This window comes from Mesocricetus auratus, unplaced genomic scaffold, assembly GCF_017639785.1.
Source record: "Mesocricetus auratus isolate SY011 unplaced genomic scaffold, BCM_Maur_2.0 Super-Scaffold_4256, whole genome shotgun sequence".
In the NCBI taxonomy this organism is placed as follows: domain Eukaryota; kingdom Metazoa; phylum Chordata; class Mammalia; order Rodentia; family Cricetidae; genus Mesocricetus; species Mesocricetus auratus.
The window spans coordinates 132,461,183-132,473,513 of NW_024429182.1; the positions used below are offsets into that span (position 1 = coordinate 132,461,183).

The following is a 12,331-nucleotide window of genomic DNA, read 5'->3' on the forward strand; positions in this document are numbered from 1 at the left end:
TGCTCCAGGCCTTTCCCTGTGGCGCCAATGTTGACAACAGGAGGATTAAGTCAGGGGAAGGGCGACTGTGTTCGTTCTTGCATTCGAACTTCGTATCATGGCCTCACTGTAAACTCCAGACCCTCAAAACTCTTGAGCTGCCAGACACTCCCATGTGACCAAGTCCTGTAAGGAACCGGACACAGGGACACCAGGGAGTGAGCTTTAAGAGTCAATACTGAGAATGCTCCTTTCCTGCCTTGCCTGTGTGTGACATTCCCATGCCGGAGGCTGCCTCCTAAGAATGATCCAGTGTAAGGAGGGCTGGCCGAGCCAGAGGGGAGTTAGCTCAATGCAGGGCATCTCCCGTGTGGGCGTGCAAATGCCGGGCCTGGCCACAGCTCCATCTCACAGATGAGCAAGTGTAAGAGAAACAGTGCCTCACTTAACCCATGAGGAGGAGTGGGTCTGAAGTATAAGAACACATTTGCCTTTGGGACGTTGAAGAGGTGCACGTGTGCAGCAGTGTGCTCTTCTTACTGCCTCCAGAGCCTGGAATAAGGCAGGACAAGTTAAACATCTCTAGTCTAAATAGCTGAGGTCTGAAACCAAGGGCTTCGTAGGTATCTTTTCATTTCTTTTTTCTTTTTCTTTTTTTTTGGATTGGAGATGATCAGTGGTAAAGGTCATGCAAATATGCCACAATTTCAACTCTGAAGTCTGAAACACCTCTGCCCCCGGGATATCATTTTAGTGGCAAAATCATGGCTCACTATTAGCCCATTTCTAATGAGTTATTTCCAGGGACTGCCTCTGCTTTAAAATAAGTAGATAAGCCAGGCAGTGGTGACACATGCCTTTAGTCCCAGCACTCGGGAGGCAGAGGCAGGCAGATCTCTGTGAGTTCGAGGCCAGCCTGATCTACAGAGCAAGTTGCAGGATAGAGAAACAATGTCTGAAAAAAACAAAAACAAAACAAAACAAAAAGTAAATAATTGGGCTCTTCAAAAACCCAGTAGGAATAGATCTGGTAGGGTGGGCTCTAGAAAACAGGGAGTGATAGGAGAATTCTGGGAGGCTGAGATCACACTGAGAGGACAGTGGGAGAGGACTCTTCATGACAAATTTGCTTACCTCAAAATGTCAGCCCTGCCTGGCCAATACATATCACATAGTTTCTCCTTGGCATTTATTGGGAATTAGTTCCAGACCGTCATGCTACCCCCTGAACACCAAATTCAAGACTCTCAAGTCTCTTATGTAACATAGTACATTATCAGCATCTACATTCCCATGTGCTTCAAACCACCTCTAGGGGCTTACAATACCTGACATGATGTAATGGCATGGAAGTAGTTATTATACTGTGTTATTTAGGAATAATGACCAGGAAAAAGTCTGTACACATTAATTAAAGACTGAATTTTGTCTCCTGAATGTTTTCCATCTGTGGCCATGAAGTTGTGGGCTTTAAAAGTTTTTTATCTTTATTTTTTGGTTTTTCAAGACAGGCTTTCTCTGTGTAGCTTTGTAAAACAGGCTGGCTTTGAACTCACAGAGATATGCCTGCCTCTATCTCCCGAGTGCTGGGATTAAAGGTGTGTGCCACCACCACCCAGCTTAAGTTCTGGGCTTTTCTGTTTGCTGATCAGGTTTTGCTAGGCTTCTGGAGCTGTGATCAACATTACAAGGGGCAATTGGGGAAAAATGTCCTTGACCTCATGGTTCCCAAGAGCTCCAGATAAAAATTCTGTCAGCCCAGTCTATGAGAATCTCAGGGAGTGAACTCAGAGCGTCTGGTTTCCTTCCACTATGCTTTCTCCAGGGGATACTCAGGTATTTAGAACAACTTTGTTATCTCCTGATGAACTAATTACAGTTAAGTTTGTTTTGGCAAACAAGCGTTGAAGGTATGACATGGGCTAAACCATGAACAAGAAATAATGAAAAATGGATGGCATTTCTTCTGTCTTTGAGATTCTAAGTAGGCCTGGGAGGTTACAGCTTCAGGAAAGTGGTGACTTCATCTCCAGAAACAGAGAACTTGTCCTTGTCTCAGGCTCCTCCTGGAGCTCTCTGCAGGAGAGGTGACAACTGAGCCCCCCTTTGCTGTCCTTGCCCCACTCAGAGGCCTAGGCAAAGGATGACAAAGGGAAGCCCACAAGTCACTGGTCCAGGTAGAACTTACAAAACCAAAAAAATTAAAGTGTGAAACAAATACAACCGAGTTATCCATCAAGATCAAATTCTTGGGGCCATATTGCACTTGTAGTAGTGTGACTGTCAGAGCAAGATCAGGCCCATCAACATCTGTGTGGGGGTGGACAGGGGTTGACAAGTGGATGGTTTCTGTGGGAAGGAAGTCAGTTTTCTTTCAGAGTGTGGCCTCTGGTAGGTTCACCACACTCCAGTGGACGGCCCCACACCCATAAGCGCACAGTCAGAATAATAGAACACAATGAGTTATTTTTTGAAAAGAGGACATGAATTTGGGGGGGGCATAAGGGTAGATCTTGGAGAAGTAGGGGAGTGATATAATAAAAAATTAATTGTATGGAATTCTCAAAGAATTGATAGGAATATGTTTAAGCTGGTTCTTGGAAATCCATAGCCTTTCATGGTGGCCAGGCCAATCCTACACACCTGAGTGATATCTCAGTTCCTTACATTACAACCATTTCCCAGGCATAGGCTGTTGTGCACAAAGATATTGATGGTGATGTTAAGAATGATAGGAAGGCGAAATAGACAAGATATCTTGAGTAAATTGGAAGTATGAGGGGCAGGGGGAAGGTGGGAAGGGAGAGGGAAGGAGGAAGGGGAATGGGGGAAATGTATAGCTCAATAAAAATGGCAAAAACAAAAACAGGATGAAATATTCTGTGAGACCATTTAATAATTGTTTGACAGAGTTTTTACATGTGGACATGCCCCGGGAGGTTATGCCAACTACCTTCGTTCTAACGAGCTCATGCTTTCATCAGTCTGGTATCCGGTCCTTTCTCTATAGCTTACACTCAAATTTTCCCTAGCAATAGGTGTTCCTTCCTCAAAGCTATGCCAACTGGACCAGCAAGGACAGTGTCCTTTGGGAACAGACAGCCCTGCAGTCAGGCCCAGGGACTTCCTTGTCTGACCATCTTGGTCCTTGTGAGACTCAGATCTACAGAGCTGTTTAATGGCTCTACAATGCTTTCAGTTTATAGGATGACTCATACTAAGTCTTTGAGAACAATTTTTTTCTAATAAAACATTAAAGAAAATAATGGCTGTAGCTACTGTAAACAAGAATACGGGCAACATGATGGACAGTGCCATCACCGTGACAAATAGTGCATGGGTACTTCTCAGACCAACTTGTGAACTTGGGCAGAGCATCATGTGATGGCAACGACAGGTGGCTAGGGCAAAGGGTCGTGTCCCTTGGACCTGGGAATACTCTCGACACCCTTGGGTGACTTTCTTCTCAGCTGGCATCCGCCCTGGTAGGGTCAGTCCCCAGCTGGTGTCCACAGCCTCCCAGGACTTACTTGTGTTGATCTTCTGCAGTGAGATATGCTTTTCCAGTTGCCTTCGAAGCTTCACCTCAGCACCATACTTGCCCAGAGTGCCGTTGTCAGCCAGGATGAAGTGAGTGTGGGAATTGTTGAGCACGGAGAGCTTGCTCAGAGGGTTGGACATGGTCTGGTAGACTCTCGTGACCTAACAAAATGCACGATGCTAATCAGAGCTTCAGGGCTTAGATATTAAGAGTCACAGGACACTCAAGCACTATGTACACATACCACATGTTGTACACATACCACATGTAAACATAGTCTCATCTCTCTACTGTACACACTGAAGGCTGTTTTCTCAATTAATGTATTAAGACTGAAAGAAACTGCTTTCTCTATTTGTGGTTTTCAACCTTCCTAATGCGGCACCCCTTTAATACAGTTCCTCGTGTTGTGGTGTCCCCCAACCATTGAATCATTTTCATTGCTACTTCACAACTGTAATTCTGTTACTATTATGAATCATAATGTAAATATATGACATGTAGGGTGTATTTTCATTGTTAGAAATTGGTTGAAAGGGGTGGCAGCCCACAGGTTGAGAATCACTGTCTTAGACAAAGACAACCCAATAATTACTGCAGAGAAATGAAAACTGACAGTAACACAAAATCTTGAGCACACATTAGTGTCTCTGTGTGTGCCTCTATGTGTGGCGTATATACATAAATGCATATGTGTATGATGTATATACATATACATGTGTGTGGTGTATATACATGTGTGTATGTGTGCACGTGTGGTCAGTCTGAGCATCTTCCTCAAATTGCTTTCCACCTTGTTTTTTAAGACAAGGTCTCTCATTAAACATGAAGCTCAGTTACTTGCTAGACTGGCTGACAGTGAATCCCCAGGATCCCGACTTTGTTTCCAGCACTGGGATTACAGTCACAGTCCATCACACCCAGCTTTATACATGAATGTTGTGAATCCAAACTCAAGCCCTCATGCCTGTTCAGCAAGCACTTTGCCCACTCACTGAGCTGTCTCCCCAGCCCTCTGAGTACAAATTTTATTGCAACTTTATTTCTAATAGACCAGCTATAAACAGCCTTAGATGTTTTTCAAGAGAGAGTGGCTAAACAACCTGCAGTAGAATCCACATCACAGAACACCATTCAACAGTGGGAAGGAACCCATGATGATCTGAGTGTCCTGAGAATTACATAGGCTAGAGAAACCCATCCCTCTAAGGTTGCATATTAAGTGATACCACAACCTGAAAATAACAAAAAAAATAGAGATATGTAACACATTAGTGATTGTCGGGGAGGGGGGCTGGAGAGATGGCTCAGCCGTTAAAGACTAGGCTCACAACCAAAAATATAAGTGATTGTCAGTGTTAAAGAGGAAGAAAGGATGGGAGGAAATTAGTATAGGCATTTAAGGAAACAGGTCTTCCTTAGGTTGATGGTTATGTTCCGTATCTTGATGGTATCAATGTCAATGTCTTGATTGTACCATCATTTTGCAAGAAGCTTCCACCAGAGGAATGAGCACCTTTCAGTGCTCTCTGGTATTTCGTATAACAATGTATGGATTTACAAAGGTCTCAAAATACAGACTTCAATTTTTAAAAACTATCAGTGTCTGCAGAGAAAACTTACATCTTTGCCAACCAGGTCTTCCTTGTTCTCAACCATGCCCCATGGAGCAATTCCTATAGCACAGAGCCGGCCTCTGGACTTGGAGGAGTGGTCTTTCAAGGCATCCCCCACATGGCTGACGACACCTGTGAGCAGCCATATGTCACATTTCAGGCCCTTCTATGCCACATCACACCACCACTGACAAACTTCAGAGGTGCCTGCTCTGAGCCTCCATGACCTATCCCTGTGGATCAGGAGTGACCTATCCTCTTCACAAAGAGAAAATCTCCCTCAAGCCTATGAGTGTCATACCCACTGATCCTGTGGTAACTTCCTGGAGTAGGGAAATAAGAGCAGAGCCCACAACAGCAGGGCAAGGATTTCCTCTGCAGATTTCTATGACCCACAGCTGGAAGTCACTGGGATGTCATCGGTACTCCTTGGCTCCATTCTGCTAACAGCAAGAGACAGACTGCCAGGCATGTTCCTTAACTCATATATGCTTCACTTTACTGTCCCACAAAGTATGAAGACAATGTCTATTGACTCATGGAAAATGACACCTGTCCATGGCTATGCTCAGGCAATAGCACAATACCATCACTGTCATTCCCACTGAGGTTTAGACCCTCAAATGTCCCCCGAAGCCTTGTGTTAGATGCTTGGTGTCCAGCTGGGCACTGTTGGGAGGTGGTGGAAAGTACAAGAGAAAGGCCCCGGCATGTGGTTGTGGGTCCCTGGGGTGTGCTCTAGAAGAGCCCTCAACCCTAGTCACCTCTGCTTTGCTTCTCTGCATACTCCTGCCACAGGGCACCGCCACAGGTGCAAAGCAATGAGACCAATTGGCCTTAGGCTGAAACCTCTACCACTGTGAGCCAGAGGAAACCTTTTCCCTTTGTAAGCTAATTATCTCAGGTGTCTTTTAAGCGACGGAAAGTCACCTAACTAAACTGTGTTTATACTATTTAAATAAATCAGTCACCACAACAGTAAAACCCTGCTGAATAAAGGTTTCCCTCTTGTTACAGTTGGGATCAGGATTCCATGTCTAGTCTCCTGGCCATTCTTACTAAGAGGGCCTCTGCAACCTCAGTTGAGTTCCAGATGTTTAGATTCTCAGCGAGGGTGGAGGTGGGGGTGGGGGTCCTCTTACCAGTGCTCACACCCCCGGTGAAGATCCAGGCCCCCGTGGTCATGGCAGCCTTGATCAGGCCTTTCCCAAACACCTGCTTCAGCTTGGGCTGCATCTCAAAGCTCTGGAGGCCTCCATGCACCGATATCAAAAGCTTGGGGAGTTCCAGCTGCCAATCCTTCACCATGAGATGGAGCAAGGCATCTGGCTTGGTGTCGTAGGAGACGCGGATATACTGCAAAAGAGGGCACAGTGCAACGTGCCTGCTCTTGGTTTTGCTTCTCCTGTCAGAGGGCAGTGGGCTACCATACACATCCAAAGCAAGAGCTCCCTCCTCAGGACCTCAAGGCCCTCTGTGACCTGGGCCCTCAGCAGGGAGTAATTAAAGGGGACTTGAGGGAAAGATGGCCAGATTTAGCAAGGGAAAACACAAGATGCCAATGCTATGATCCACATGTTTGTATCACCATGACAGCCACATGCTAAAACTCCATCACAGTGCAGTAGTGGTAAGGGACAATGCTCCAGAGGCCCGTGGGTGTTCACTCCTTTGTCTTATATGTGGACATGCAGCAAGAATGTGTCATTTATTAAACAGGGGCAAAACTAGATAGACTGGAATCTTGACTGCAGGCTTCTTAGCCTCTAAAATTGCACCTAGTATATTTCTGTTTATAAATTTCCCCATCTAAAGTGTTGTAGTGACCGCTGACCAGGCTAATGTGCCTGTCTAAATTTAAAATTTTAAAAGGTTTGGAACACGTATTTTAAGTGATTTAGCACAGGATCTTTACTAAATGCGGCACATCACATGAGAGCTGGTATAGAACTGCAGTAAAAAATTTTGTCTTCTTTTGTCAGACATTCAAACACAATTGAGTGTCTTATACTTTGTTTGCAAACTTAACCTTGAAAGAACCAAATCCAAGTTGGCTCAGCTAGAACAATGGTCCAGGATGCTGGGTAATGCTATTGCTGAGTGAGTAGGAAAGCATCATGGCACCTCCCCACTCTGGAGGGCCCACCAGAAAGGGAGTTAGCATTCTTATCTACAGCACACTGTGAGGGGCTATTCCCCCTCCTCTTGATGGCTAAGAAGAGAAGGCTCAGGGAAGCTGACTTCAGAGTAGAATGCTTGTAGAAGCTCCACAAGCATGAAGGAGGGTGGCACTCTCTCCCTCCCGTTATTATTACTGTTTTAAAGACCTTTCTTATCACTGGGTGTCCTGGTTTGTTTGTTGTATTCTGTTTTGTCAACTCTACACAAACCAGGGATATCTGGGAACCTCAACTGAGAAAATTCTTTTATCAGACTGGCCAATAGGCAACACTGTGGGGGTATTTTCTTGGTTAATAATTGATGTGGGAGGGTCCAGCTCTCTGTGGGTGGTGCCACTCCTGGGCAGATTGTCCTGGGTTCTATAAGAAAGCAGACTAAGCAAGCCATAAGGAGCAAGCCAGTAAGCAGCACTCCTCCGTGGTCTCTGCTTCGGTTTCTGCCAAGGTTCCTGCCTTGAGTTTCTTCAATGATGAAATGTTACCTGGAAACTTGAGAGGAAATAGAACCTTTCTCCTCAAGCTTCTCCTGGTCACACTGTTTATCATATCAATAGAAAGCAAATGAGGGCACCAGGGATGGGGTAATAGAGTGTGTGCAAGGTTGGGCTAGGGCGTGCTTTGTTGTTTAGAGATTGGGGAGGATTCATGGAGGCTGTATGCTCTTTGCAGTGATGTAAAATTCATCTGCACAGATTCACCGTGTGGACTTGCAGTAATGTGCCTATGAAGATGCAAGCCTGGGGGAGACCCAGGTCTCTGCCTCCTGGGGGCCAGGGGCCAGGGGCCAGGCTCTGGCGAAGGCTGGGTCCCTGTGCACAGTGCCCGATCACCCCTCTTACCATGGCTTTATTGCAGTAGCCCCCACCCTGGAACTCGAGAATCCCATAGGAGTCCGTTGGGTGGCTCTGGGTGTGTTTGCTGACCGACCATTTCCCAGGTTGTGTGTCCACCTGCTTGCCCTCCTCTCCAGTTGTGCTGGGAGCCGCGCTCGGCGGTGGGGGGATGTGCTGGCTGGTGAGCTGACCACAGCAACACCTGAAAGAGGAGTAAAGCGGTCTGTTCGGCAGCGTTTCCCTTTGCCTCCCACTAGGGAGTATAAACTAGCCTGCAGGGATGAGCTGGGTCCAACCAGGGTCACAAGAGCATCTCAGTCATCAGCTTCATCAGGGACAGAAGCGATTGCTACCGTTCATTCTTTTCCCAAAAGGCAACACATCACTACTTACTTATATACACACTTGGATGGCTGTTCTTTCTTATTGCTGTCTTGAGAACACTAACAGGCCCTCTGAACACTGCTGAACATTGGGTGACAAAGTACAACCATAACCCGGGGGCAGGTAAGTGGCACTCTGGAATCCCATGGTACTGCAGGGTTCCTCTGGTTTCTAGTGAAGTGTTTTTATTTTATTTTATTATTCCTGCCCAAGTAGCACGGAAGGTTGAGTTGTCCTGTCTTGAACAGCTGTGTGCTGAGCTGTCTCTACCATGGCTCTGCAGATCTTAATTTTCAGTGTCTCTCTAAAGCTCAGTCAACCTCTGTTCCATATTCCTTCCTAGCCCCCCCCCCCGAGCATGTCCCTTGGTCTTTCCATGCATGCCCAGGGCTTCCTTTGTCACTGGCATGGTTGGCTGCCACATAGTTCATGCCCAAACCACCCAAGCTCAGAATGCCCATAGGAAGAACAGCAGGGCCCAGGGCTCTCCTCCCCTGTGGGTTCCTTCATCAGTGCTGGGACCTGATAGTTGCAGTTTCTTTCTTCCCCTCGCTCTCCTACTCCATCCACCTTTCTTTCTTCTCCCCCTTCCTCTCTTTCTTTTTTCCATTCCCCTTCCCCTTCTCTCTCCTCCTTTCCCCTTCCCCTTCTGCCTTCCCCCTCACTCCATCCCCCCACACCTTCTAGTTGTTTTCACTGTTCTGCGTTCTTACAAAAGTTCTTATGCATTTTAGAATTTGATTGTCAACTTCTATGACATCCAATGGGGTAATGTTATTCTGGCTTCTGTTGCTGTCACAGGGTGGGGGTGGGGGGCAAGAAGGTATTGTGGGAGATGTATTTGTGTCGTTGCTCCGAGACCACCAGAGGAGACAGACCTCAGTCTGGAGGGTGGAGTCCACATTCAGCTGGTAGGAGTGGACTATGGAGGGACACACAGGAGGGACCAAAAGAGAGGAGCAGCCTTTTCCATCAGGGAAGGTGGAGAAGAGGGTGAGGTGATCTTTTCTCCATCGCTCTGTGGATCTTTCAGGGTTATCCCCTAATATCTGACTCCTGAGATTTATTTTTCAATAAAGAAGCCACAGTAAGGGGGAAAGGCTTAGTTCACAGTTTCCGTCTGTCAGTGGCCAGGACACAGAGGGGAGAACTGTGTTAGAAGTCCCCTTTCTCCCTCTTGCTGTACCAGGGCCATGGCCTTGGGAATGGTGTCTCTCACATTCAGGGCAGACCTTCCTCCCTTAGCTATTCCTTTCTGGCACCACCCTTACAGACAAGCCCCAAAGTGTGGGCAACTAGTGTAGGTGTTTCTTAATCCAGTCAAACTGACATCAAGATTAGCTGTCATCAGGGATTAAGATGAATTTTTGTGTCATTTTGTGAGCATTGCCATTTTCTTAATAACACATTTTTCAATCTGTGGGCAGGGATGTTTTTCCAAATTGCTTAGACTTCATTCATTCCTTTCACTGATGTCTCAGTTTGGGAATCTGTTTTACTGGCTTCCTGCAACTAGTTGGCAGAGTGCCCCCAACATGTTTTGGGCAGAGCTTATGGAGAATTTGGATTGATTCTTCTGGAATGCTTTCAGAAGCTAGTGGAGAGAGACTATCTGGACCTGGTTACTAATAACGTAATGACCAACGGGGAGACTTTAGATCACTGGCTCTAATGGCACCAGTTACTTAATGCAAGTGTGTTTCCATTGGGTATTTCTCCCCTGAGCTAGCTTGCAGAGTTTGTACTTTTCTGGGAATTTGCTGAATTATCTAATTTGTTGTACAAATCACACCATTTCTTCATACTGATTTCTGTTTAAGACTATCTGTTACTCTCATCTCTGCCATTTCAGTATTAGCTCTTCAGTCCTCATCAATCTGGCTAATTGAGTCACAGGTTTTTGTTCTTTTCCAAGAACTGCTTCTGACTTCCTCTGGCATGGGTCACACCGGCCTCTCATGCCTCCTGAAGCATGGCTGACTGTCTTCCTTGCTCTTGCTTTCCGTTCACTCAGCTCTTATTTTTCCCGTGTCTTCTGGTAGATGGCCAGGTTGTCTATTTAGAAGTTTTCTTCTTTCCTAATCCAGGCGCCCATGGGCACAAATCTCCTTCTCAGCCTATGTTAGTGCATCACCTCAGCTTTGCTGTGTTATATCTTTAACCAAGGAGTATTATATTCCCCATCTGATTTCAACTTTGATCTACTGGTTATCAAGGAGCATCTTACTTGATGAGGTACCAAATTTTTTTCATCTGCTATCGACTTCTCATTTTATTTAATCATGGTTCAGGACTATGCTTTGACTTGTTTGAGAATATTGAGGCTTATGTCGCAGCTTGGCCTATGGTCTGTCTTGGAAAGTTGAGTTGGTCCCAAGTTCTGTAGATACAGTTGTTTCCGATCTTTCCCAGTGATAGAAGTTCCTTTCATATAAATAAATTAAGAAGTTGGACTGTAGACACCCCAGAAGATATCCTGAGACTTTCAAAGATCTGGCTGGGAGAAAGCCCAGGGAAGAGCTGCAAAGAAAAAATCTCTGCCACGGCATTTGTCTGTCAACAGCCCTGTGACTCTTTATTAATGGCTCCTATGAGGACAGATCCTGGTGTGTCCTCGCCTCCTCTCCCTTCTCCACAGACATTAGAAGAAGGGTTGCTGAGGCATGCTGGACAAGCCCTGACTCAGATAATGCCTCCCCAATAGCATCCAACATACCTGTTTGGGTCTTTTGTACTGGGAATTACAAAGATGCATTCCCTTTTGCAAAACGTTTTCTCTATCCAAGCTTTTTGGCCCTGGAAGAGAAAGGAATGAAAATTAGATTCCATAAGCTATCACCAAGGGTTCATGAAAAACAAATCAGATGGCTTGCAAGATGGATCCATCATGCCTAACAACCTGTGGTTAATCCCTGGAGCCCACATGTAAGGAGAGAACAGACTGCTGCAAGTTGTCCTCTGCTCTGACCAGGCACCATTACACACCAGTACACAATCAATCAATCAATCAATCAATCAATCAATCAGTGTAATTAGAAATTTAACATGCCTTTAATAGGAAGTTTCCTATTCCCTGTGTGTGTTTGTCTGTGTGTATGTTTCTGTGTGTGTGTGTGTGTATGTCTGGGTATGTGTGCATGTGTATTTCTTGCTAGGGGATTCAAACCTAATGTTTCACCCAAGGCTGAGCTATGGCTTGGCCTTGCCTATGGTATGGAGAGGTTGCGTGTGTTTAGGGATCTGGTGTTTTGTAAGAGAGGTGGTCTGTAAACAGGTGTTTCTGTTTCCCCCTTGCTGGACTTAGTTCACTGGCATCCACAGGTTGAATATATTCTTTGTGCAATGTTCTGTGCTGGGTGCTGTGGAGACTTTCCAAGGAAAGGAAGCAGAAACAAGTGTCCTTTACCTTCTAAGAATAACAGGCAACGGCTGAGAAAACACAAGAAGAGGTGTGGCAGCATCAGGCTGCATCCAGGCCAAAAGGATTAAGAGAACTTCCTGTGGTGGCCTCTTTTTTGGAGAAGGCCGAGGCCCAGCCACCTTTGTTCAAATTATATTGCCCTCAGACACCAGGAACACACTCATATGGAGGCTGAGGCTCAGAGCAGGGAAGTGTTTGACCTGCCTCAGGAGGACACCACAGGTGGAGAGTCAGAAGATCCTTCTAGGGTAGGTGCTGGAAGCTCCCTGTCTGGACAGGTCTGGGCAGGTTGGAGGAGAGCTAACAGTGTGTGTGTGTGTGTGTGTGTGTGTGTGTGTGTGTGTGTGTTGTATCTGTAGGATGTGTATGTGTGTGCA

General features: G+C 46.0%; 1 protein-coding gene across 2 annotated transcripts in view; it reads right to left on the reverse strand.

Moving 5' to 3' along the window:
- LOC101844705 (transient receptor potential cation channel subfamily M member 1) overlaps positions 1 to 8,281 on the reverse strand; it is a 37,634-nt gene extending 29,353 nt beyond the window's left edge. For both annotated transcript variants that reach the window (XM_040730885.1, XM_040730890.1), the window contains exons 1-4: positions 8,156 to 8,281; positions 6,279 to 6,492; positions 5,144 to 5,268; positions 3,510 to 3,681 (exon numbers count right to left, since the gene is read on the reverse strand). In XM_040730885.1, the coding sequence (XP_040586819.1) occupies positions 3,510 to 3,681; positions 5,144 to 5,268; positions 6,279 to 6,492; positions 8,156 to 8,158 (514 nt within the window). In that variant the 5' untranslated portion in view covers positions 8,159 to 8,281. The remainder of the gene's footprint in view (positions 1 to 3,509; positions 3,682 to 5,143; positions 5,269 to 6,278; positions 6,493 to 8,155) is intronic.
- Positions 8,282 to 12,331: the final 4,050 nt, after the last annotated feature.